Source organism: Vanellus vanellus, assembly GCF_965231255.1.
Source record: "Vanellus vanellus genome assembly, chromosome: 14".
NCBI lineage: Eukaryota > Metazoa > Chordata > Aves > Charadriiformes > Charadriidae > Vanellus > Vanellus vanellus.
Genome location: NC_138919.1, coordinates 1,524,587 through 1,549,879, shown reverse-complemented (window position 1 = coordinate 1,549,879; position 25,293 = coordinate 1,524,587). Strand labels below are relative to the sequence as shown.

At 44.2% G+C, this 25,293-nt stretch overlaps 3 protein-coding genes across 5 annotated transcripts; 2 read left to right on the top strand and 1 right to left on the bottom strand.

The window, feature by feature from the left end:
- Positions 1-3,564: 3,564 nt before the first annotated feature.
- On the top strand, positions 3,565-14,057 carry ALG1 (ALG1 chitobiosyldiphosphodolichol beta-mannosyltransferase). Its single transcript, XM_082490262.1, has 13 exons — positions 3,565-3,669; positions 3,792-3,869; positions 4,551-4,654; positions 5,158-5,306; positions 5,930-6,019; positions 6,713-6,823; positions 7,750-7,871; positions 8,690-8,728; positions 9,312-9,371; positions 10,126-10,236; positions 11,262-11,376; positions 13,276-13,351; positions 13,660-14,057. Exons 1-13 carry the CDS (start codon positions 3,606-3,608, stop codon positions 13,792-13,794), a joined length of 1,254 nt encoding a protein of 417 aa, XP_082346388.1. The 5' UTR covers positions 3,565-3,605; the 3' UTR covers positions 13,795-14,057.
- A 1,798-nt stretch (positions 14,058-15,855) lies between these two features.
- EEF2KMT (eukaryotic elongation factor 2 lysine methyltransferase) lies at positions 15,856-21,743 on the bottom strand. 3 transcript variants are annotated; one of them, XR_014269720.1, is made up of 9 exons: positions 21,523-21,743; positions 21,382-21,444; positions 20,691-20,771; positions 20,358-20,459; positions 19,975-20,108; positions 18,820-19,127; positions 17,318-17,467; positions 16,411-16,641; positions 15,856-15,881 (listed from the first exon to the last, which is right to left on the bottom strand). XR_014269720.1 is itself a non-coding variant. In XM_082490829.1 (8 exons), the coding sequence occupies exons 1-8, from the start codon at positions 21,598-21,600 to the stop codon at positions 16,564-16,566; spliced, it is 927 nt and encodes a 308-aa protein (XP_082346955.1). In that variant the 5' UTR covers positions 21,601-21,743; the 3' UTR covers positions 16,158-16,563. The 3 variants fall into 3 exon arrangements, 2 of the variants coding, with proteins under 2 accessions (XP_082346955.1, XP_082346954.1); XM_082490829.1 differs by lacking the exon at positions 15,856-15,881 and having other exon boundaries at positions 16,158-16,641; positions 17,318-17,400; XM_082490828.1 differs by lacking the exon at positions 15,856-15,881 and having other exon boundaries at positions 16,162-16,641.
- A 41-nt stretch (positions 21,744-21,784) lies between these two features.
- On the top strand, positions 21,785-24,540 carry NDUFB6 (NADH:ubiquinone oxidoreductase subunit B6). The gene is made up of 4 exons (XM_082490797.1): positions 21,785-22,042; positions 22,173-22,265; positions 22,864-22,908; positions 24,386-24,540. The coding sequence occupies exons 1-4, from the start codon at positions 21,863-21,865 to the stop codon at positions 24,452-24,454; spliced, it is 387 nt and encodes a 128-aa protein (XP_082346923.1). The 5' UTR covers positions 21,785-21,862; the 3' UTR covers positions 24,455-24,540.
- Positions 24,541-25,293: the final 753 nt, after the last annotated feature.

Genomic DNA, 25,293 nt, shown 5'->3' with positions numbered 1-25,293 from the left:
ATCAACAGACTGGCAATGGGACTTGTTGCTGTTGTCACCCGGCTGGAGTTGCTGTGGGACTGTGCCCTGAGGGCGAGATCGCTGCTGCTGCTGTCACCCTTGGCTTGTCTTCTCTTAGGATGCAGCTGGCTCTTCCTTTGTTATTCAGTGTTTTTTCCAAACCTGTTCCAGGCTTTGATTCTAGCGGCTTATTCAGTATAGGCCCAGATTGGAGTTCTCATTCTGCATTCATGCCATGAGATCTGTCTCCAAACTGTCATTTAATAAAAGTATTCCACCCTCACAAAAATCTTGGGATAATCAGGATCATTTTTCTTATCCATGCAAGCATTTGTGATGCCTTCTTTCTGCAGACATTCTCAGGGAGACGAGAAAGCTGCTCCTACATGTAAGAAAGGGGAGTTAGAATTACCTTGGAAACAACTGCGTTGATTTATATTATTGAATAATTTATGCACCGTTGTTCAGCAGTAGCTGGAACAAAGCTTTCTAAAAGATACACCTTCCTTCAAACACAGCAATTATTTTTTACCTGCAAACAACTTTCCCCTTCTCTTAACTCTCCTCAGCAGCTGCTTTTGGTCTGCTGCTCCAGAGGTGTGTTCAAAATCTTTACATGGATCAAAAAACAAAGAAATGTAGGGAAATGGATTGCTCCACAATGCTGAGGTTTTATTCCCAGCGAAGACTCTTGCTAACACCTCTCTTTATGAAGTTTCCACTTTCTTGAAACAGAGGAGATGGCCTTATGTTACAGCTGATGAAACAGACTTCAACTGAGGAAACTTGCTACAAAAGGGCTAAGGTTCTGCCCATCTGTATGACCAGGCACATTCTTTGTGCTGAAGATTGTGTAGCGTTTGTGAAACATTTGGGATGTGAAAAACATTAATGATTGTCCCAGTGGAGAGATGCGGGCACCCTTTGAATCGGAGTTTTCAGTAAGACTTGACAGGAATGCTGTAAAATAATAGTCCTTTGATTTGCGGTCTGTAGCTTATACGTTTACCAAGGTTTCACAACACCTCCCTCTTGTGGGGTAAGGCGTACTCGCTAGGTCTGCCAAAGCATCCTCCCTTAGGCTTTGGCCAAGTGAGAATCTTTTCCAGCCATCATCCGAGTTTGTGGAAGCTCGAGAAACCAGACATGCCATGCAACATAACGAGAGGGGGCAAAATGGGACAGAAAAACACAGCTTATTTTAGTCATTGCTGCTTTGTATGCTTGATCTCCAGAAAAAAAAAAAAAAAAAGACGCTTACAAAGCTTAATCAAATCATACCACTTTAATCCCAACAATCTACTTTAACAACAGATTTAGGCAAATAAATTCCAGGTTTGGAAATGATGGCCCTTACAGTATAGCTAATGTACATAAGGATCATAAATTTTATACATCTTGCTTAAGTTGGGATAAAGATTCAGGTTGTAAAATTTGAGATACATTTTCTGACGCTGACGTTGTAAATGTTGTATAATTCATTACTTTAACATAGCAAATAGCTCATATCTTTTGTTAGATGGTTCATTGCTGCTAAAGAAAATGATTTGCTTTCATTATTTCACGGTAACATTTACCACATTGTTGGTTAACTGAGAGCAGAGAACATACTGTTTCCCATTAAGAGGTCTCAAGAGGAAAACTTGATTCCATTGCTTTCAATCTCTAAGTTTATTTTCATCATGCTAGCACAGAAAATACTCCTGTAATAGTCAGGAACAGGTGATCTTCTGTAGATAGAAAAAAGAACTGAGTATTGCATGGCATTTTATTAGACTTTTTGTTTTCTTCCAATCTGGAGTGAGGATGAGAGGATCCCAGAGTTGTGAATTGCAATTGAAAATCTTACATTCAATTCAAACTTTGTGCGATAAGTCAATCTAATAACGTTATTTTTTATCAGGATGCATCTTCGTGGACCGTAGGCTCCCTAAAACTATGTGTCTTTCTAAACAAGCCTTGGAGGGGAATGGAAAGAACATCAGTATATGGTATACCTACACAGCAAGCAGGGACCCTCATCATCAATCTGTTTCCAGAGTAAAAATATATGAAATAGCATTTTCAACCAGCTTGTTCGGCTATCCACACACAGAGTTGTCCCAATAAACATCTATGTTGCCTGGTGCCTAAGTACTAATTAGGTAAAAGTATTGTTTCGTTGCTTACTGGTAATGTGTCATGTGGATAATGCACATTGTTACCCTTTGCAACTAGAATGTCTGTTCTATAGATTTTTGGGATGAAGTACATGGATAAAATATTGGTGTTATTCAGTAGGGGAAGCAGTGACCCTAAAATTGAGAAGTTGGAGAAAACACGACCAATAAAATTAAAAAGATGTTCACAGCTATCTTAGGTATAGCACCACAGTTCGGAGTATTTGCAAGTGGTATCAAGGAAGCACAGGCTCTTTGCTCTGTCTAAACCTAGCTTAGGAATGGCGTTCAGGGAGGGCTGTCTCACGCCAGAGGCTACGTCCATCTCCCCGTCCTGTGGCCCTGTTCCCCAGCCCCTTCGTCCTCAAATTCTGAAAGCAAATCGAAGAAGAAAGCCTGTAATTAGCGGTGCAGTAGAGAGAGTTCGTGGGTCCTACCTAATTTCTTACATGTCTATCTATACCCAAAGGGGCTCTTGCATGCATATGCGTGTAGTTATTTTGAAGAAACATCCATTTAGCCTTTTTTTTTTGGAGGCTAAGCTACGTTGCTGACATACCACAGAATAAGTCACTTCATTTCTGTCTGAAATGACAGAAGACTCCCTTTAAAGTTAACGGTGGTGCCGCAGAACGATGGGATGTCATTGGCAAATGCCTGCCCGCAGCGCCGTTCTCCCAAAAAATCAGCAGCAGGTTCTGAGCTCCAAAGAGCCTAAACTCACTCAGGGCAGGTGCCAGATGTCCCCCTCACTCTAATTAAACCGTTTCGTTAACTTTAGCGTCTTTGTTTTCATAGGTCAAGAACATGAAGGCCGAACACTGCAACACCAATACCCTGAGCTTGAACGAGAGCCATTTTCCACCACTGAGAGCTATTTTTTTCACCACAAAGTTATTTTTCGCCACCACGGCTACCAGTTATTTTCTACCTTTGAAATATTTGGGGTCATAGAGAACACGTCACTTTTTCAGTCAGAGAAGACAACTCCTTCACCAACCTTTCCGCTGGGTAACGCTGAGGAAGTAATTAATATTCTGAGGGCCGCTCGTCCAAGCAGAAAGAGAGAAGATCCATTTTGCGTGCTACCGCAAACTCATTTTAAAATACAGAGTTCTGGAGCCTCCTCTAGTGCCCGCTGTTCCCATTTTTTTTTTTTTTAAATGATATTTAAGCTGGAGCCTATCGCTGCTCTACTCGCCCCCCCCCTCACCCGGGTCCCCGCACGGCGCAGCGCCGCCAGGGGGCGCTCTCCCCACCCACCGCCCTTCCCGCCGCCGGCGCTCCAAAATGGCGGCGGCCGGCGCGGCGCTGGCGCTGTGGCTGGCGGCGGGCGCGGCGGTGCTGGCGGCGCTGCTGTGGCGGCGGCGGCGGCGGGCGGTGGCGGCGGGCGGTGCGGGTCGGGTGTGCGTGGCCGTGCTGGGCGACCTGGGCCGCAGCCCGCGGATGCAGTACCACGCGCTTTCGCTGGCCCGGCACGGACGCGGCGTCGCGCTGTTGGGTTACCTGCGTGAGTGATGGCGGGCGGGGCCTTCCCCCTCCCTCACGGCGGGTGGCGGCCCGGTTGGGGCGACGCCGGCTGGGCTGGGGCCGGGGGTCGGTGCTCTGACGGGCCTCTCTCCCCTCTGGCAGAGAGCAGGCCGCACGGCGACGTGCTGCGGAGCCGGGAGATCCGCCTGGTGCCCGTGGCGGAGCTGCGGGGGTTGCGAGGTGGGTGCTCGTCCGCGGGGAGCGGGGCGGGGGGTGGAAGCCGAGGAAATAGGGGGAAACGGGATCTTGGGTGGAAAAATAAAACAACCCGAAGGGGGGAAGGGGGGGGGGGGGGGGGGGATCGGGCCTCGCTGCTTCGGAGGGGTGCGCTGTCTCAGGCTGCGCCTCCGTGGTGCCTCCGTACCTGTTTTAAAGGCTTCTCTCTGTGGTACTGGAGCACATCAATGCAGTTCTCACGCAGGCCGAAACAGAGGGGTTTTTTTAATTTATTTTACCGTTTTTTTTTTTTTTAACCTTGTATGTATGTTTATCCATACCTACCCCAATTTCTTTCTGTTGCAAAACACAGAACAGGAATTTATAGGGTTTGCGAGGTATTTGCCTAAAAACAGGTTTACCCTTTTTACAGCCTATCGTTACTTTCATAGAATGGTTTAGGTTGGAAGGGACCTTGAAGATCATCCAGTTCCAACCCCCCTGCCATGGGCAGGGACACCTCCCACCAGCCCAGGTTGCCCAAGGCCACATCCAGTCTGGCCTTGAACAGGGATGGGACCTCAACAACTTCTCTGGGCAACCTGTTAAAAACGCTTTCTCTGCAGAGACGGCTGGTTCTGTGTGAAGTGCACGTTTGCGGAGAGCTGTAATATAGTCTTACCAGGTTTTTCTGTTGTTTTGCAGTTGGTCCGAAGCTTTTCCAGTATGTCATAAAAGTCATCGTGCAGGCGGTGCAGTTACTGTACACGATGCTGACAATAGATCAGCCATCCTATATTCTCCTTCAGGTATGTTTTGTGTTAGGACTAGTATTAATAAAAATACATAGTACTTTAAGACAGGGCATTGTTAGCAGTCTCAGACATAGTTCTAATTATTTGGGAGCTACAGCTGGCCTAATCAGTTGCGTAAACCTATATCAAACTGTTTATTTGACTCTAAACTTTGATATTTCTGTTACTAACCCGTGTTCTTCCCATTAATTGTAGAGCTTTTGAACTTCATTGGCATGGATAGTAGTAAAGAATTAAGTCTTAACAGAAATGTTTGTATGTTTATTGGAGGGGAATCTTGATCCTGATCCAACGGTAAAATTTGAAGTGCCTGCCAGTCTTAGTAGGAGAAACTGGCAGTTCTGTAGCTGGTGGATACAAAATTGTCTGTGTTTGTTAAGATCCTTTAAAGCAATGTAATTTTTTCAATTGTGTTATTTTCTTTTTTGGTAGTTGCTTAGTGTTTGTCACTTGATCACAGTCTTATGCTATTTTTATTTGTTTTATTTTTTAAACAGAATCCTCCAGGCTTACCTAGTATAGCTGTTGCCTGGCTAGCGTGTCTTTTCTGGAGAAGCAAATTGATAATTGATTGGCACAACTATGGATATACTATAATGAGTCTGAGTCATGGAAGAAATCACCCACTAGTACAAATTGCAAAATGGTTTGTACAGTAATTCCTTCTCCTCTTTATAAATTACATACCTTTACAGAACTCTGAAGAATGGAAACCGGTGGGGACATTATAATTAGTGAAGGGCTGTTTCCATGGAGGATTTCTGGATTTTGATGTGTTAAACTGCTTTCTATTTCAGAAAGCACGTTCTGTAAGACACCTTTGTTAAACATGTAGGAAGGTGATTGATGAAGTAGGCAGGTTGCTTTTATGTGCATATGCAAACTTTGATCTTGTTATTAGAATGACTTTTTATGTACTGGGTTTTTTTATTCACTAATGGTGCTTTACACTCCAACTTATTTTTAAAGGTCTGTTTCTTGCTGAATCTAATTGGTTACCTGTAGGTAAAGGCTTTAAACGCTTTCGAGTGTGGTGTTCTTAGGTCTTAGAGGATAAGGGAGTCATGCTGTATCCCTTCTCATATAGTGATGCTGCTTCAGTATAAGGAGTCAATCAGTAATTGATAATTAAATTTCAGTTACAGGGGGCAGTTGGGTTTCATTTGGTTTTGTTTGGCTTTTAATTAGCATGGGCACTGATGGGCAGTTGTTGTTTGGCTAATGTGATTGCCTGCCTGTGGTTTCTAACTAAGATTTAATTTTTGTCAGGTATGAAAAGCTTTTTGGGCGTTTGTCTGACTATAACTTGTGTGTCACTAATGCAATGAAAGAAGATCTATGGGTGAATTGCAACATAAAGTAAGTCACGTACCTCTAACAAATTAGTATGTGTGTATGTGAAATAAAACGCAAGAACATAGCCCTGATGATTGTGGATTCGGAGGAATCTTATAAAAGCAACTTTCCTGAGCCCATCCATCACCACTGAAACACTTTAGCTCAGTTTTGTAATGAGCTCGTGGAGTGTGGGCATTCAAGAACCTTCATTACCCTTCATAATTAACACCCCATTGACTAAAGGTGGCAGTCCAGGTGTTACGGAGGTTTGCTGCCAGGCTGCCTGTAGAGTCGTAATGAGGCAGAGATCACAGCGATTTTTAACAATGCCTGCCCTGCAGATTCTTCTTTTGCAGTCTGAGGACTTTAAGATCAAAGTTGCTCAGGAACAGTTATGAAGTAAGTTAAAAAAATGTGAACGATTGTGTCTGCAGTGTTTACAGTTGCATTACACCCCTTGAATATGCACACATATTCAAGACCAAAAGAACAAGACCCCAAAGAAAGGGGTCCTTTGTTACAGGATTCATATGTCCCCCTTGGGGTATTCCAGCAAACTTCAGGAATACAGAAAGTTGTTAAGAGTGAAAAAATTATTTTGCTATATTGATTTACTTATTGATTACTTTCTGCATTACATCGTTGTAGCCTGTCACTGTGCTGTATACGTTTTCTTACATTTGTTTTTTAACATGCGAATTTATTTCGTTACAGGGCAGTAACACTGTATGACAAGCCAGCTGCTTATTTTAAGGAAACACCATTAGAACTTCAGCATCGTTTGTATGTGAAACTTGCCAAAGACTATGAGCCTTTTAAACCACGGTATGTGTAAGTAAAGCATGCAGTTACAGTCCTTACTTGAATGACATGAAGTTATTGCACTTAATTACCAGAAATACTTTTGCATAGGGTCACAAGTTACTGAACATCAGCAGGCAGAGTGTTCTCTGTGTTCTTAGCTGGCAGCTGATGATGTGCAAGTTAGCTTTATGGTCACTAGGAGAAACCAGAATGAGTGAAGTCATTGAACTGTGATAACACAATGCTTGGTGTGTGAAATAATAGAAGTGTTTTAAAGAAGCTGGCATAAGTACTGAGGCAATCTGTAACAGAATTATCTCTAGGGTGGAACTCAGCAGTTGTCTAGTTCCTGTTGGAACTAAAAGACAGTGATTGGAAGCTTTGTTAATAGCATCCTTTCCTTTGTCTTACTGTGGAGAGCTTTCAAGATGTTGGTCTAAGTGTTAAACATTCGTCTCTGGCTACGTGCAGGATGTTTCCTACAGTAGATAGCTTTGACAGGGTGTTACTTTATCAAACTAATGCTTGAAAAAGAAGTGATAGCCACAGTGTATAGCAATTTCTTTTTGGAAATGCCCACCATAGAATTATAGGTTCTGAGTTTAATTGGATAAATGTACTGTTGGCCTCCATGCTCTACTATATGTTTGAGACAGAGCTGGAAAGAGAGTCTCTTTTCTCAGCTTATTAAGGAAAACATTTTGTTAGAAGATGGAATCGTGCCTATAGCAGTAGTGTCACTAGGTTCTTGGTAGCAATAAGACAGATGAAAAGTGGTCTCTCTTGTGATCAGGTTAACGCTCTGTAGCTCAGTACTGTAATGACTGTGTTTCTGGAGAAGTTGAGCAGCAAATCTGAAACAAAGTGTTTGGAAATTAGTGCCAGTTAAGCATAGTATTTCCTTCTGTGTTTGTGTAGTCCATACTTAGAAAATACTGTTTCCGTAGTACAGAGTCTGTCAGTTCAAATGCTGAGAGGTCTGCCTTTACAGAAATGGATGAAAAGAATGGGCATGTGATAAAAACCAGAGGACGGCCAGCTCTTCTCATCAGCAGCACAAGCTGGACAGGTTTGGAAACTAATAATTTAATTTTTATTATTTAACTACCGCTTAACAAAAGGTAAAACGAGGGCTGTTTGTACTTCTCACACTTGACAGGCTATAGAGGCATGCCTGCATCATCACTGGCAAAGTTAATTTTTCCCTTCATTTTGCTGGAAGAATTTAAAGATGAGTTGTATATGATACACCTCAGTGGTTAAAAAAGAATGATTTTTAAAGTTGTGTTTTAATTACAGAGCTACAGTCTAGAAGCTCAGCTTCAAGAATGATTAAAAGAGACTTCCTGCTTTTTTTTTTTTTTTTAAATTTCGTTCTATGCATACTATCTTGCACGGTGGTGTAGAAGTAGATTAAGAAACTAAAATATTTACTCCTTTATTTCCAATAATGTATATTACATAATTTTCTCACTTTTTTTTTTTGTCCCTATGAAAAAGGGAACAGAGTGGAAACAAATCCATTGCCAGTAACCGTAGGCAGAATTGTCTTTACTTTCTGTACCTTTGAATTAACAGGGCAATGTCAACACTTAATTCTGTGGCTTTAGAAACTAGACATTTTTTAACTTGATAGCTTTCGGGATGTGCAGTACTTGTGGCTTGTTTGGCTGCCGTGTTGCCATTAAGGGGAGCAAATAAGCACTGTATGTGGTTATAGACTGTAACTAATTTCCTAAATAAAAGCAGATTTTTTAGTAGGAAAAGCATGATCCATATTTAAATCATGTAGGTGAAGGTGAGAAAAATCTTGATTGTTCTTTAAAGACAAGAATTCATTATAAATGATAGAAATACAAATGTCCCTAATAAAGCCTTCTCTTTCAGAGGATGAAGACTTTTCAGTCCTTTTAAAAGCTTTAGAAGGTAGGTGTGAAGGAATTAATCTCACCTATTCAAAGGGGAATGGTTGTATTCTGGATGGTTATAAAGGGTTTTGCTAAAAAACAATGCTTCCACATTCCAGTGACAGTGCAGGTGTGTCTGATTAATTATCAGTAGTTTAAGAGTAGTAGTTGAAATACAAAGTGCAACATCTTGATTCAATTAGAGTAGTTGTCAGTTAGAATTATATTTCTAACTTGCTTGTAAATTGCAATTTTAGTTTCTAAGCTATTACATATATTCTCCCTAGGCCTCTGATAATAGGAAAGAAGGGAACATGTGTTGTCTTATTTTGTAGACTTTGCAGCTGCTAAATTGGTGTATTGCAACAGCTGATATGGTGTAGTAGAACAAATGCTTCATGAATCGTGCATTTTAAACACACCATAATTTATTTCTATAGAAGTTTGTCAATTTTAACATTGCTAAATTTACTATTTTACTTGGTATATGCTTGTAAAGAAATTACTTGAACTAGGAAGCTGAATGATTAATACACCGTGACTGTTCTTAAACCAAGCATCCGTATATTTGTTGTCTCTAAACAGTTTTTTATCTTCTCCAGATTATGAGCGGTATATCAATGAAGGAGTCAAGCTTCCATCTTTAGTATGTGTGATAACAGGTAATAGTTTATGCGCATTAGAATTCTTTCAGTTGTAACACAGAAGACTTCATTTTCACTTTTGTTCAATGCTGACTCTTCTGTTGATGGTGATAAGAGGAGGGATTTGTCTTTATGTCTCGTTATAAGAGCGGTGATTTATAGTTGTGCTGTTAAAGCCATGTAATCATGGCACATCTCTAAAGAGAAGCTCTCAGCCTGCCTGTCTAGTACAGCTGTACATTACTCCACGTTCAAAAGAATTTAAGCTCAACATTGAGGTGCTGCAGCAAAAGAAACTTAACACGTGGTGTTTGGAGTGTTAAGCAGAAAGGTTTTTATTTAGTGCTGGAAAAGAGGACCTACTCATGAAAGAAGGCTTTGCCAGAAAGTTGTGTAGACAGAATGAGTGCAGTTTGGTTAACTTCCTCATTAAGAGCAAACTAAAACTTAGTGTGATTTTGAAGGGCCAATTGTGCTGATAAAATTTGTCATTAGTTATTGGGGTTATCTTGTGGCTGTAGACAAAATGCAGGTCAAGACTGGGGAATTTTGATGGCAGGCTCCTCTAAATACTGAGTAAAGAAGCCGTCTAGGTTCACATGGCTTTCAAGGGGACTTAGTCTTTGACATGTCTTTCTGGGGCTTGTGTGTAGGATCCTTTTTGATGTCGCTGATGCAGCAGAAGTTAGTCAGCTGTACAGCAGGGTACACAGACCATGCTATTTTCGGTCATCTTGATAAAAAAGACTATTTTTTTTTCTGTTTTAAACAGGTAGAGGACCTCTAAAAGACTACTACAACAGACTGATAAATAAACTGCACTTTAAGCATATCCAGATCTGTACACCATGGCTTGAAGCTGAGGATTACCCTCTTTTGCTTGGTAAATAGTGGGTTATGAAATAGGCTTGAGAATGTGTGAAAAACAAGCTAATAAAGTTGGAGAGAGCTGATACAGATTTTGCACAGGAGCTGGTAGAATACAGTAAGCGAATGAAGTTGCTGGTTAGTGACGGCATACGTGTATACTGTTCATGGATAGCAATTTTGCTGGCACAAATCAAAAACTTCCCTAACTATGGTTTTTCACTGTTATCCCAAGAAGTGAGCATAGTACCTGCTTTTATCCTATTTTAGCCTACCTATTTTAGCCTGTTCTTTTTACTCTTCATTTCTTCTAACTCTGCTGAAATACAGCGTGCATGTGCATGTGCCAGTTTACTGTCAGGGTCACTTCAGTAAATGAAATCATGAAGTTTTTGGCTGAGCAACTGAGAGTAGCTGAAATTCTAAATTAATATGTCCTTGGAATAGTATTCCCTCAGCATGTTCGTTGTATTAGCATAAAGTGTGAGTAACCTTAATAAAGTAGTAAATACACATGCAACTTGATCTGCCTTCTGCAGGGTTAGAGTCTGCCAATTTATATGGCTGTAAAACACTGTGTTTATTTGGTAATTTTTAACTAATAAATACAATGTCTATAAAATCACACTGTAATTTCTTCATTTTGAAATAACTTGAACAGGAAGAGGTCGCTAGTGAGCCATGCAGCGTATCCTCTCTGGATTGTGATGGAGTTTTCCTGTGCATTTACCCATTCTTAGCAGATTAAGAGGCAAAAAGGCTGTTTTGGGATACGTGAAATTTTAAAATTCCCTTTAATTTCATGTGCACTCACCTGGTATGTCTCTAAAGCCTGACTAATTTTAGTCACAAAATATATTGCACTGCTTTTTTTTTTTTTCCCCCGAGTGCTTGAAATGGAGTCCGTCTGGATGGTGTTGAAAATAGCTCATTTTTAGCTTGCGTTACCCAAAGTAGTACATAAATAGAAAGGTTTACAGTAAGACTAGAAGAGCTGCTTTCAGAGAATTCAGCCTCCTGTCTGTTTTGTTTGCTTTTCAGGCTCAGCAGACCTGGGGGTGTGTCTCCACAAATCATCTAGTGGGTTGGATTTACCCATGAAGGTGGTAGATATGTTCGGCTGCTGTTTACCTGTGTGCGCAATATATTTTGAATGGTAAGAGCTTGCTTATTTTGATACAGTTTAAGGGGATCATATGAAACAGTATTCTTACAAAGCATGAGTTTAACAGCTTCTACATCTATCAAATGAGATTCCAGTATTATGCCATAATAATTTTTTTTTTAATTCAATAAGATAAATCAGAAATCAAGATTTTTATTTAAAAAACATTTAAAAAAAATTAAAAAATTAACACTGGTTTCTACAAAGTTGGGAGCGTTTAATGCAACCAATTGCCTTAAAAACCTACCTTGTAATCCTTTGTTTCCATACACTTAATGTAAAAAAAAGCTTCCTTCTGTGTAGAGATGTGTGTGTTCTGTGAAGGGGTGAGTGTATGCATAGTCAGCCTTAGAATTTACAGTCCTTTGGGGAAACAGTAGCTTTTATAAATAAATTCTATATTCAAATATATAAAAAAGAAGAAAGAAGAAAATACATTCTTCGTGAAGATCTCATGAACTAGGTTATGGATGGATTTTCCTTGTAGGTTAATTTTAAAGTAGATTATTGCCCTGATTTTTAATATATGTCCAGATGTGTGGCACTGTGGATGTCAGGTGCCCACCAAAGGCGCTCTATCGCTCCCCTCCTCAGCTGGACAGGGGAGAGAAAATATAATGAAAAGCTTGTGGGTCAAGATAAGGACAGGGAAAGATCATTCAGCAGTTACTGTCATGGGCAAAGCAGACCCAACTTGGGGAAATTAATTTAATTTATTACCAATCAAATCAGCATAGGATAACAAAAAATAAAACCAAATTTTAAAACGCCTTCCCCCAACCCCTCCCATCTTCCCAGGCTCAACTTCACTCCCAACTTCTCCACCTCCCCCTCCCTAGTGGTGCAGGGGGACTGGGAATGGGGGATCTGGTCAGTTCATCACATGTTGTTTCTGCTGCTCCTTCTTCCTCAGGGGGGGGACTCCTCACACTCTTTCTCTGCTTCAGTGTGGGGTCCCTCCCACAGGAGACAGTTCTCCATAAACTTCTGCAACGTGCATCCTTTCCATGGCTACAGTTCTTCACAAACTGCTCCTTTCCATAGGGTGCAGTCCTGGATCTTTTCCGTGGGGTGCAGTCCTTCAGGAACAGAGTGCTCCAGTGTGGGTCCCTGTGGGGTCCCAAGTCCTGCCAGCAAACCTGCTCCAGTGTGGGCTCCTCTCTCCACGGGTCCACAGGTCCTGCCAGGAGCCTGCTCCAGCACAGGCTCTCCACAGGGTCATATCCTCTCTCAGGCATCTCCCTGCTCCGGTGTGGGGTCCTCCATGGCTGCAGGTGGATACCCGCTCCGCTGTGGACCTCTATGGGCTGCAGGGGGACAGCCTGCCTCACCATGGTCTTTTGCTTTGGTGCCTGGAACACCTCCTCCCCTCCCTCACTGGCCTTGGTGTCTGCAGAGTTGTTGCTCTCACATATTCTCAGTCCTCTCTGCGGCTGCAAATGGTGTTGAGCAGTTGGGCCTCTTTCCCCCTTGTTAAGAGGCGCTACCAGTCACTGGTGGCCTTGGCCTTGACCAGCAGCGGGTCTGTCTTGGAGCTGGCTGGTCTTGGCTGTCGAACTTCTCATAGAAGCCACCCCTGTAGCCCCCCGGCTACCAAAACCTTGCCACGCAAACCCAATACAGTGCCACAAAGACAGTGAGAGCCCTTTGGCACTGTAATGGTAGATTTAGGTAGTCTGACATAGAAGGGAGAAACAATCTTTAAACATTTAAAACTGCGTTCTTTATCCCATTTTGTCAGGCACCAAACTTAGATCTAGACATCCAGGATCATAATGTTAGAGATATCCCAGCATGGTCTCTTCGGATGTCACTATGCAACTTCTTAAATGGGTATGTCCCACTCCCTCCTTTTTGTCTCACGTTTTCTTCTGTGACTTTTGTTCACAGTTTACATGAACTTGTGAAACACAATGAAAATGGTCTGATCTTCAGGGACTCGAATGAACTTGCAGAACAACTAAAGGTAAGGGCTTCACTGATTTTTCTTTCCCAGCAGCTATAACCACAAAGGTGCTGTCATATGTGCCTATTTTGCACTCTCGGAAGGTAATGCTTTGCCTGGTGAATGTTACTGGCCTCGCTTCTATTTCAATATGAATCTGAAGCTGGAAAGAACATTTTATGTATTGTCATTGTTCACTATTTATAGGGCCAGACCAAAGAGTGTTCTCTTACTGCAACATTGTAGGGTTAATGCTGGGGAGGCTAGAATGAGCCTAAAATGTAATCTGATGATATTTTTCTGTGTTTTTCCTTTTTTTTAACTTACAGATGCTTTTCCTGGGATTTCCTACGCTGGAAGGCAAACTTCACAACTTCAGAGAAAACCTCCGTGCGTCCAAGCAGCTGCGCTGGGATGAGTGTTGGGACCAGACTGTTCTTCCTTTGCTTGGGCAGAATGAATGACTTTTTGGTGGGGGGAGGATGGTGTCAAGAAGGCAAATGCATTTCTGGAGCTGCATAATTTGATAAATAGTGAATAAACACTTTCTATTATCTACAGTTGCAGTTTTTAACTAATTCATCTTGGAATGAGTGTTTGGACACACCTCTGCCTTTACACTTTGAGCTTCTCATGTGAGTAAGAGTAGTGCCGAAGGTGCAGCAGAGGATAGTTGTTGTGTGCCAACGGTGTAAGTGTTGAGGGAGGACGTGGTCCCTGTGCTGAAGAGCTGGAGCCTTGCCATGTGGACTGCCTTTCCTTCCTTATCGCTTGGGATGAATCTTTAGCAAGTGGGAGGGAAGTTTGGTTACTCCAGGAGTAAAATCTGTTACCTGTGGTGCTTCAAGATCACTTTTTGGTGAAGATACTTGAATACCTATATAAACTATTACCAGATATACCTGTTGTACAGTAAGCACTTTAATAGATGATTTGGGTATGTTTTCTTGCAAATAAGAGATGCCTTTTATTTGAATTGTTTTATTTGAACTGGGGGTACAGTGAGGTTTTTATTTTTTCAACCAGTTACTATTCTTGGCTAATCTTCCCTAGACAAGTGCTCAATATCCTCTTGCACGATTTTAATGAGACGGAACTGTTTCGTTTCAAAGCTGTTTTCCTTTCTATAGTGCGTGCAAGAATGTGACAGCACAGCCACTGGTATGCGACAGCTTTATTGAACACCTAGAGGAAAACAGGCCTTTCCGTGACCGTTGTCCTTGTGCAGTGAAGTGAATACACCCATTTACCTTGAGAAAGAACATAAAATTTATCCGTTTTCGAACAGATTGATAGAAAAGGGAAAAATAAAGCCGAAACATAGTATTAAACTATGTATAACTTAAGAAAAGGGCACTTTGCTTTCTGAGTGCTCACTCAGGTATGCCCTTCATCTTTTTATTGTTAATACCAGTATCCGTATGCACACCTAATGCTTTACAAGATGCTTTTTTCATCACCTTTTTGATTATAAAATAGATGTCAGTCATTTAAGGAATAAAGTGCTTGGTTTTACTGTGTGGTCACTGCTCTGCAGAGTTCCTAGTTCAGCGGTGGCAGATGATTACAGTGGGTTCTGCACCAGCGTTTTTAAACCTGCTTACAGAGTAATCATTTAATAGCTACTTTTGTCAAGCCAGACAGCTGCGTGCTGATCTTGCCTCTCCCCTTCTGCACCGCCGTTACAGGAGATGCTCTCTTGTGAAAAATGATTGTCGACAGTGATTTGGTTCCACCAGTGGGAAAGTGAAGATAAGAGTCCAAGTTGCTTACTGCAGGACTTTGGCAGTTTCACTAGTTTATTGACTGAAGAACGATCCATAAAGACTTAATTGACAATTTTTCTTTTTTCCTACTGTTTTTAAGCAAAAACCTGTCCAGTGGTTTGGCCGTTCCCCTTTAGCCATTGATGTGCACGTGGAGGTAAATTAGGCACTTCTTTAATTTAACAGTAATGCCGAAAGCTTTAGAGAGGTTTCATCTTCCTATAATAATTTTTTTTTCGCCTCCAAAATGAGCCACCTGTACAGAACTTTTGAGTGACTTGAAGAATTTTGTGTAAGGGGAGATAAACGGGCTCCTGTTTGGGCTGCTAGCATGCATTTACTCAATAAATAATACCTTTGAATTCTTTTTGGGGAGAGGTAGCTAAAATCTGGGGTGGGGTTACTTCTGTATATCCAACTAAATCCTACCAGTTGTGGCCTCCTTCAGCTTGAAGAATAAGGTGAGTCTTCAAGTTTCAAGTTACCTATTGTCCATTTTCTCTCTATTACTTCAGAAGGAGGGGGCTAAAGTATTTGTTCACTTTCTTTTAAGTAGCTTTTAAAACAAGATACAGAAAATGAAGTCAAAAGAGGAGAAAGAGCAGCCTATTTGATTTTCTGCTTCAGGACCAATACTGTCCAACAGGAAAACGATTAATGGATTATGGGAAGTTTCAAAGAAGGTGAGCTCAATTCTTCCTTCTTGCAGTATAGGCGGAGCATTGCTACAGTGTACGATTCTTTATTTTCTGCCCAGTGTGGGAGGATGGCTTCCGGATAGCTAGCTGTGAAAGAGACAGTCCTTGTATGAGGGATATGTAAATCAAGTTCTGATTTTTGTCATCACTGCAGATGCACCTGATTTACAGCGGAGTCTGTTACCTTCTCTTGCAGCATCATGTAAGCTTGTGACATGATCCACTACGTTCACTGTAGGTATTACTAATTTTTAAGATGACCCATACTGCAAGTATATACTGACAAGTATAAAAAAAAAAAGTAGATAATTACAGCTGGTTTTAATATTAAAAAATATTTATTGCTATGAAACACTGATTTTTCTCCCTTGTCAGGGTGAGATACTCATCTTATGATCCTGCAGATGTGCCACCATTATTTACAAATCAAATCACACTTGGAAAAAAAAAAAACAAAACAAAACACACAGTTCAATTCTATTGTCTTCTCCAGAATCAAAGTGCAGTACCATTAGGGCTTTTTTTCCCCCCCCTCTGTTGCTTGGTGTTCACGGTTTTCAGGGGCAGCAGTTCGCTTGCACACACGCAGACAATTATAGGAAGAAACATAACTTACTTTGACAACAGTCCGTGCATATAGTTGCATCCTCAGTGCCTCTCGTGTGTGTTTCTTGAATTCAAGATAATCTCGTTGCAAGACGAGATAGCTCCTGTTGGCCTGAAAATTCTGATCATATTTGCCAAGTCTATATAAACAGCTGTAGAATAGTTATGTTTGGCTGCGCATCGTAGAGAAAAATACTGTTGCCCTGGGCTGGAATACTCTGCCATCCGATCCCAGCTTTATCTGCAAAGAGAAACTGGGAATCGTATTTCGGTGTAATAAAATGAGCAAAACCCACATGTCAAGTTCTGTAAGAAGAGATCTTTAGCGTGCCGTTAAAGCAAGCTACAGGCGATTACTTAGGAGTATGAATTCTTAAAAATTAACAGTAATGCTTCTGCTGTGCACTCAGCGTAATTTTGTGAATTAACTAATTGCGGTAGACCAGCTGTACAGCTAGTAGACTGCAAACGACAGGCTTTTGAAGAGTAGATGAAGAAAAAACCCAAATCCCTCCCTATTTTAATTTCTAGTTGGTTTTATTAACCCTCAAAGAACAGATAAGATAAAGGTTTTAGGCTGCATCTCGAATGTTATCACTGTGACAGTGCAACACAGGTGGTTTTCCTCCTTTAAGCTTAACCCTTTTTTAGTTGCCTGTGGCCACTGCACTTGCAGTTCATCCCGAGTTGTGATAGATGGGATGTGGCAAAAAGCTAAGTTCCAATCTCCTGACCAAATCCATATGGAAAAGTTACTGCTCTTTAGCAGACCGCTCTTAAATCTGGCTCTAGGATAAGAATCTCACTATCGGACAATCCCCATCACTAAAAAATGCTCTTGATCATCTTTGCTACAGATTAAATAATGGGGAAAGAGGCCACAACTACCAATAACGCTTGATGAAAAAGGCACCTACCGAGTTCTGCCTGGAACAGGTGATACGTGTCCGGGTTACGAATGGTGGAAGCAATGTAGACCTCGGGAGGTTTTCCGTCTGCTCTGAAAGCAGAGAGTTTTTGTAGCATACCAATAAGGGCTAAAATTATCTCTGGATCGTATACCACATCTGCACAGAAAGGAAAACATTTAATATTTATTGAGAATTGAGAAAAAAAACAGAATGAAAACTACAAAACAAAAATATAAATTATTCATCTTGCAGGAGAATATGATTTTTGTATTCGGGGCTTAAAAATTCCCAGGAAGACATCTGAGAAAACGCCTCTATTTTACATGCTCCGTGAAGCTGCCCTCGTCTCTAATATCAGTCTAAAATCAGTAAAAATCGGGGCGCCTTTCTGTAAATGGATTGTCAGATACTGTCTTTAAGCCCATCCTCAGGGAGACAGCAAAAACATCGAGCGTTGGTACTCCTTGTCACAACTGTCCTTAGCAGAACGAAACTGCGTTGCTCAAAATCTGTATTTTAGGGGCTGATTGCAAAAGACTTGATTTGAACTGCAACAGTTTTCATCCTGAATAATTTCCTTGAGAGCAGAAATAGCAATGCGAGGCAAAACTGACCATGGCGGGGTACCAAACGTCAGCCTTGCTAATTAGCATGGTGATTACGAAATGCGTCAGCGCTGTGCGCAGGACCAATACTCGAGAGGTGGTGGTTTACGACACAGGAATGTCGAGGTGCGTTCACGTACCGCTTGATGTGATTACTCTTGACGTGGTGTTACTTATACCAGCAAATAGCGGATATATTTATAAATCAGCTTTGGTTTTGAATTGTTTTTCCTTCCCGAGTCCAGCTTGGGCTGATCTCTGACCAGTGTACAGTTGGCATTATACAGACAGTGACTTCATTTTACAGAATTCACATATTCAATAAATGATGAGATACCTTTGATGACAGAGGCAGGATATTTTGTGAATTTTTTTTCTGCTGAATTCTTACGTAATTTTTGCTTTGCAAAGCCCCAAATCAGGGAGTAAAGTCCCGCAGCTACAGCTAAGAAATTTTATTATTGCTAGATTTTCCATTAATAGATTTTTTTTTTTTTATAAACTGCCTCCAGATTTATACATAGGCAAGTTCCAAAAAAGGTTTGTTATTTGTGTTGGTTTTTTTTTTTTTAATATGTTATCTGTCAAGAAAGTGCCAAGACTGCTTTTTATTATTGATGAGGCTCTTAGAAGATGATAAATCTGTCACTCTCGTTTCTGGATTTTTAAAAAAAAACACAGAAGGGAAAAACAATTGGCTTTTTGGCGCAATGTACGCAACTGCTGAACTTCTGAAAAAGACAGAATGGCGAAATGAACGGGGAGAAGATCTGTCATATGCTTCCGGATACGGTAACTGGAGCAGGGCTGAGCGAGTCCTGCACCCGAATACCTGTGCGCTTTTCTCCCTTAGCTGCTTATCCCTGCCGGACGGCACGCACCCAGGCGCAATCGGAAAAGTACCTGCTGCAATGATGACGTCGGGTCGAAGATCCGAGAGTTGTTTTTCTGTAACTGAGCCCCAGTCAAGTTCTGCAACAATTAGTTTGGGATTTTGGTAATTGGGTGCTTCCGCCTCCCGGCCTGGGGGCTCCGTTGGGAGATGGTGAGGAGTTTCGGGCTCCAAGGCAAAGCCATTCAAGCGGATGTTTTCTGTCAGCTGTTGGAGAACACAGGGGTGACAGTCGCTAAATATATATGCCTTGGGGCTGCAGGTTTTACAGATCGCGATTCCAGTGAAGCCGATCCCGCTTCCTAGCTCCAAGACTGTCCTGGAGGATAACGAAGGACTTGTTAGGACTCTAAACTGAGTTAGGAAATCAAAACATTCTAAGGATATCTAAAGGTAAAAATCAGTTACAGGTGATTTCAATAATTTTTGAGTAAACCATCTACAATCTCATCTCTGTTTCAAATAACTGGGAGAGGTGGTAAACACAGAAGATGCAATTGTGAGCATAAAAATGAATTACTTCTAACTACTGCTTTTGCCTGTGGTACAAAGCATTTCCACTGCGGGGATGATACATGTCCCCACCTGGCTTTGAGTTCTGCAGCATGGTTGTCTCCACCTAAACTGGTTCTCTAGTTCTTTTCGTAGTGGGTGGAGAGAAACCGACACTTCAGCAGCACAGTTCCTTTCCCCGTGAGGTCAGTACTTAAAATTAAATTGGCCAAATCTTTCCTCAGAAGCGTTTGTTCCTCTCGACTGCTTATAAACGAAGTGGAGAGGATGAGATGAGACGCACACGCCTGTGCAGTGATCACCTACACTTAGGTGAGACAAGTCCCATCACAGAGGGAAGCCCACCAGTTAAAGTTACTGGCTAGACGGTGCGGCAGCTGAAATTTAAAAGCCGACTTTACAGAGCAGGTCAAACTGTGCAGGGTCACGGATCTGATCTTAAAACCTGTCTTAAAATAACTACAAGGCTGCTGGATTAAAGTTTAGAACAGCCGAGAGCAGCAGTTAGCCAGTAGCCAAAGGGTGTAGTCATTTTGGTTATTTGGGGGGGGTGGTGATGTAAATATTGTATATTATTAAATGAAAACTGCGTAAGTTGCTCACACTTTGAAAACTCTCTTTCTCCGTCTCCCTGCACGTGCTGCTGTCGTTACCTGTCGCTGAACACGGCGGAGTTCTGCGTTGCCCACTCGGCGAGCCGCAGCGCAGCATCCCAGGTGACGAGCCCCGTGGTTCCCCCCGAGACCATCGCCAGGCTCTCGGAGAGGGTGACCGGTTCTCCCGCGGGCTGAGGGGAGACACGTGTGGCGGGAGAGAGAGAGAGAGAGAGAGAGAGAGAGAGAGAGAGAGAGAGAGAGAGAGAGAGAGAGCGCGCACCGGGTCAGCACAGCCAGCGGGTTCCACGGTTTACAACCGACTACGCTGCTGGAAAAAGGCAGGAAGCACTTCAGTTTGGCGGGGCGTTGCTTTTAAAGCCAATTATTGCTTAGTTCAGCCAATTAACAGTGACTTCTAACGATGCAGCGTTAGTTCTTACCAGTAAGTAGTTTTTGTAACAGCGAGTAGATTCTTCTTCGTTTAAAATATCTGCCAGCGCGTCGTACAGCTCATCCAGGGGTTCAGCTCCTGTGGATTCGTGCTGGGCGAGAGCGAACAGGGCAGTTTCGGGTACCAAATCGCCATGAAACCGGAAATGTACAGACGTTACGTCGCATTTCAGTGCATCGGTGGCCGTAACGTTTTACACCCAATGCTCTTTTTTGTTAATACACATAACTCCGCTTGGCCCATGATGTAAAACTGGTATATTTCCAAGCAAGAAAATAAAAAAAAAAGAGGACATGCAAGCAAGATGAAAAGGAAGCGCTACCTTTTTGATGAGTTCGGTTAAAAAGCATCTTCTGTACTTGGTGGGAGGCGGATATTTTACGCACAGGGGGTGGAGAATGGTCTGGAACGAGAACAGCGATTGGAACCAGTTACCGAGGGAAGACTTTATCACAGGGGCCGGGGAGGGACGCAGGAGGCGTTACAAATTCAGTCTGTAGCTAAAAGAAGCGACGCTGAGCCCGAAAATGAGATTTGATGCTTTCCGGTCGGTTTGCTCCTTTACGCATCTGCGGCAGCCGACGCGTTTTTCACTTTTCAGCAAATAAACAGCAAAACCGAGGGGAGGAAAAAAAGAGTCCGATTAGCTCTGATTTGCTTTTCTCTTCTCTCTCTCCTTTTTGGTTGCCACCTGAGTTGTGATTAGTCCCACCGCTACTGGGATTGACTGGGATGGAGGCGCTGCCGCCTCCTTGCCCGCTGGGGCTGGGCTGATGCCCTTTGTGGCACTAAAGCCATCTATGCTCAGGCACACGGGGCTTCATTTTTTTGATGCGAAGAACAGGTAAATAAGAGGAAGCGAAGGAAATTCGCTGTTCTGCTGCGCCCAACGAAAAACTGCGCCACTACGTCGCTGATCTGTGTAATTATGAGCAAAAAAAACCAAAACAAAACAAAAACCCCTCAGCAATTGCTTTGGGCACACGAGGTGCCACCGAGCCCTCGCTCCTCACCTTGTGGAGAATATCCAGGAGCAGGGGGGAATCCGGCGAAGTCCGTAGGTTTTGTTCAAGTTCCTAAAACAGAGGGATATAACGCTGAGGCTTCGTCCAACCCCAGGGCGGCCGCCCGCTCCCCGCCGTGCTGCACCGTACCGGCCAGGGGAAGGAGCGGAGGTGCCGGGCGGCCAGGAAGCGGTGTTGGAAGCGGGTCGCCAGCCCCGGCTCGGCCATGGTCCCCGAGTGGCCCCGGCCCGACCCGCTGGTCGCCCCCGCGGAGGGGCTGCGCCGCCGTCCCGGCTGTGCGGGGGCTCGAACCCGCGACCCTCCGATTGACACTCCGCGGCGCTGCCCGCCTTGCGCACGCTGATGACGCGTCGCTGCGCGCCGTGCCATGCCGACGTCACTGCCGCGCGCGGCGGCGGCGGCGAAGGACACGGCGCCCGCAGGCCGCAGCGGGAGCGGAGCGGGGTCGGGCCCAGTCCCAGTGGGCGCTATGAGCGGGTACAGTCCGGACGAGAAGCTGCGGCTGCAGCAGCTCCGCGTCCTGCGGCGCCGTTGGCTGCGGGACCAGGAGCTGAGCGAGCGGGAGCCCGTCCTGCCGCGCCGGCAGCTGGGGCCGGTGGCCGCCTTCTGGGAGCGCTTCCTGCAGCCCGGGGGGCTCTGGCGGCAACAGGTGAGGGGAGCTGAGGGGGGACACCCGGGCCGAGCCCTCCTCCCCAAGGCCTGACGAGGGGGCACAGGGGCCAGGCCCGGCCGAGCCCCCCCCTCAAGGTCTGACCAGCCTCCCTGTCCCCCCCCCGTAGGTGTTCAAGGCCTGTCAGACCGGCGGCTTCGTCCTGACGCGGGTGCTGGTCCCCGCCTGGATCATCCTCTACTGCGTGAAGTACCACATCATGGTGCGTGCGGCCCCTCCGGGGGGTTGTGAGTGGAAATCTGGGTTAAAGAAGCCCTCTCGTAGAGGGGGGGTGGGGTGATTCCACAAGCAGGGGTTGTACGAACACGCTGGTTACGCATCTGCTGCTGGTTAAGGTGACTTCCCGCCGTCTGGTCACCGCTTGTTTTTCCTTGCTTGGGTGGCACAAATATATATATGTATTTATTTCTATTTGTGGTCTTCTGTGGTGGTCACTGGCTTTGACCATGCTGCCTCCTGCAAGCCAGAAAGCCACATCCGAATTGTTGCTTTCCTAAAGGAATGGTGACCCTGGGGATAACAAGACCGCAACGGCTGGTGTGGGGACGGGGGATGGCCAGTGCACTGACGGGGGGACAGACCTTCCACTTCTACAGTCTTGTCTTGCGTGGGAGGTGTAATTTTATTAGCCTCCGGTGTTTCTTTAACTAGTGGAAAGAACCCGGCCTCGTGAGCCTGGTACTCAGCAGAGCTTGTGTTTAGAAGGGTCGTTTTCCCCATTTTGGAAATCCTTTGTACTTCATCTGGGTAACACTTCTTTTTCTTTACCCCTTCCCTCTCTTCTCCCCTCCCCCTTTCAGAAAGCGCCGCATGGTGTTGTTATGTCAAATCCACGGATATTCCCGGTAAGTCTATTAATACTTGTTTTGTCTTCCAACTCAGTAAAACAGGTGGAAAAGGGGTGACTTGGGGAGAAGTGCGGGTTTGTGCAGCAGCCGTGCAGGGAGAATTTTTGGAAGGATGAGCTCGACGCCGCGGGCAGGCTGCCCTGGAGCAGCAGTTACAGTATTTTTGAGCAGTTTTCATCTCATCCTCAGAGCAGGCAGTCCCTGTTTCAGTGGTACCTCCCTCTGCAGTGGTCAACTCTCGAGTACCTGACTGACAGCACTGCCCATCCCGGGCGGAAAAGGCAAACGTTCCCATATGGGATCTCCCGTAGCGACTGGAGCAGGTTCCCTCTCTGGAGAAGTGCATGGAGAGCGCACAGGGAAGCTCTCCTGTTTGCTTCTCACTTTGCTACTTCCCAATTTCACGGGAAGCTGAAGCACCGGGTCCCTCAGGGCGAGAAGTGCTGCTGAAAGCCATGGCTGCACACTCCTGCCCCCCCAAAAAAGGGCAAGCCCAGCTGCTTCGCTGAGAACAGGGTGAATGCAAGCGTTAATTACTGCACATCTTTGTGAAGGGGTTTGGGTGTTCAGTGCCTCTGTGAAGGAGTGATTACTAACGCGTGGAATATCAGGAGTTGGGAGGAGCTCGGCACCGAGTGTGTCGGTTCTGTCCACACGAGCTTGGTCCCACACGCCCCTGAAGGTCCCCCACACGTCCCCAAAGATATAGAGTCGTGCCACCCCCAGCTTGAGCTTTGGTTTACAAAGAGGAGAGTGTCAGATTGTTTGGTCTTGACTGGTTTTCGGACTGCTCCGAGCCGTTACTCGTCGCTTGGTGTAGCAAGTCTGTGGGCAAATATTCTCATCGAAGTTTAGCTCTGCTATTTCTGCCAGTTGCAGGGGTTTTTTTTTTTGCATAACATCTGCCTGATTGTGCTTTATCTAAAATAAAATCATGAAAAGTTGCATCCTTAACAACAGCATAGCAACATACGGAAGGCCGAGCCATGTGCTTCTGATGTCAGCCTAATTACTCACTCGAGTTAGATCAGCTCAGTAGGCCAAGACAGTGCCTGAATCAGTAACAAACAGCAGTTGGGCATCACATTCATTTTCGAGGGATTATGTAGCTCTTTGTGGGCTACAGGCCGTGAGTTTGGAGAGTCGCTTAAAGCTGTGGGGCGTTGAAGGTGGTTATGCAGTGCTCGAAGTCCAATACACATTTTTAAAACAATACGGTCTCTAAATGTTTGGCTGCTGTTCCATAGCTGAGAAGAGAGGGGTAAAGCAAGTACAGATTTCAGATAACGTGGCTGTGATGTTGCTCCAGCATCCTGGGAAATGTTGAGTGAATGAGAGCGTTCGGAGTAAGTTGTAGTGAGATTTTCTTTGTCTGGAAGTGGGGACAGTTATAGTTTAATTGAAGGACCGTGCTGTGCGAAGGGAGAGTGTGGGTGTAGGGGAAAACACTCACCATCCTCTCTCATTCCATCAGGGGGACAGAATTTTAGAGACAGGAGAAATTATTCCACCCCTGAAAGAAGAACCCGGTGGGCACCACTGATGGCTAAAAGCTGATTTCCTCCTTCAGCAAACAAGGCAAGAACTGCGGCTGCTTTCTCTCTTCTATAAAAGAGTCTTTATTCTGCATCGCCTCAGCTTTTCTGTCGTTTACTTTCTCCTGCGTTCACATGATTCCGGTTGCTACTCACGTGGGAGTTGCTTTTGCCTTCAGTGAGCGTTATTGTTAAGTCCTGGTGATCTCCCTTTCCTCAACTTTTTATCTGGCCTGACAAGATGTGGCAGCAGGACAGCGTGGGACAGTAGTGACAGTGGCGGTTCTATAGATCCCCGGGGGTTGTGGAATAGTCGGCTCAAAGGGCGGCCTCACGGCGAGCTCCTGCACACACACGCGCCATGGCTGTCCTCTCCCGGTCCAGCAGGTCCTTTTCTACCAGCCAGTTCTGACAGAGACTTCCAGTGAAAATTAAGCTTCCACCTACGTCATCCCACTTCTCTGCCGAGAGAGGGTAGCAGAAGTGGCACTGCTGCCAAAAATTCCTTATTCTTTACCCTCTAGTGCTTCCTTCCTTGGCTTAGCCCTTTCTGAGTTGGAGTATTCCTGCCCCACGTACTCGGGGCACTTTGTCCTGGGGAAGACTGGCCTGTTGATGAGCAGGGAGTTGGTGTCAATGATCCTTACGGATCCCTTCCAACTCGAGTTATTCTATGATTCTAAGTATTTTGGTGGCTACTTTGGGGATAGAAATGGTTAAATCAGCAATCCAAAGGGTAACCTGAGGCACATGAGGGGAGAGGCTGGGACAGAAGCCCCTCATGGAACCATGTGTGACCAGTATAGCCAGTGTTTGTGATGTCAAGGTGACAGCAGGAGCCCCTCCA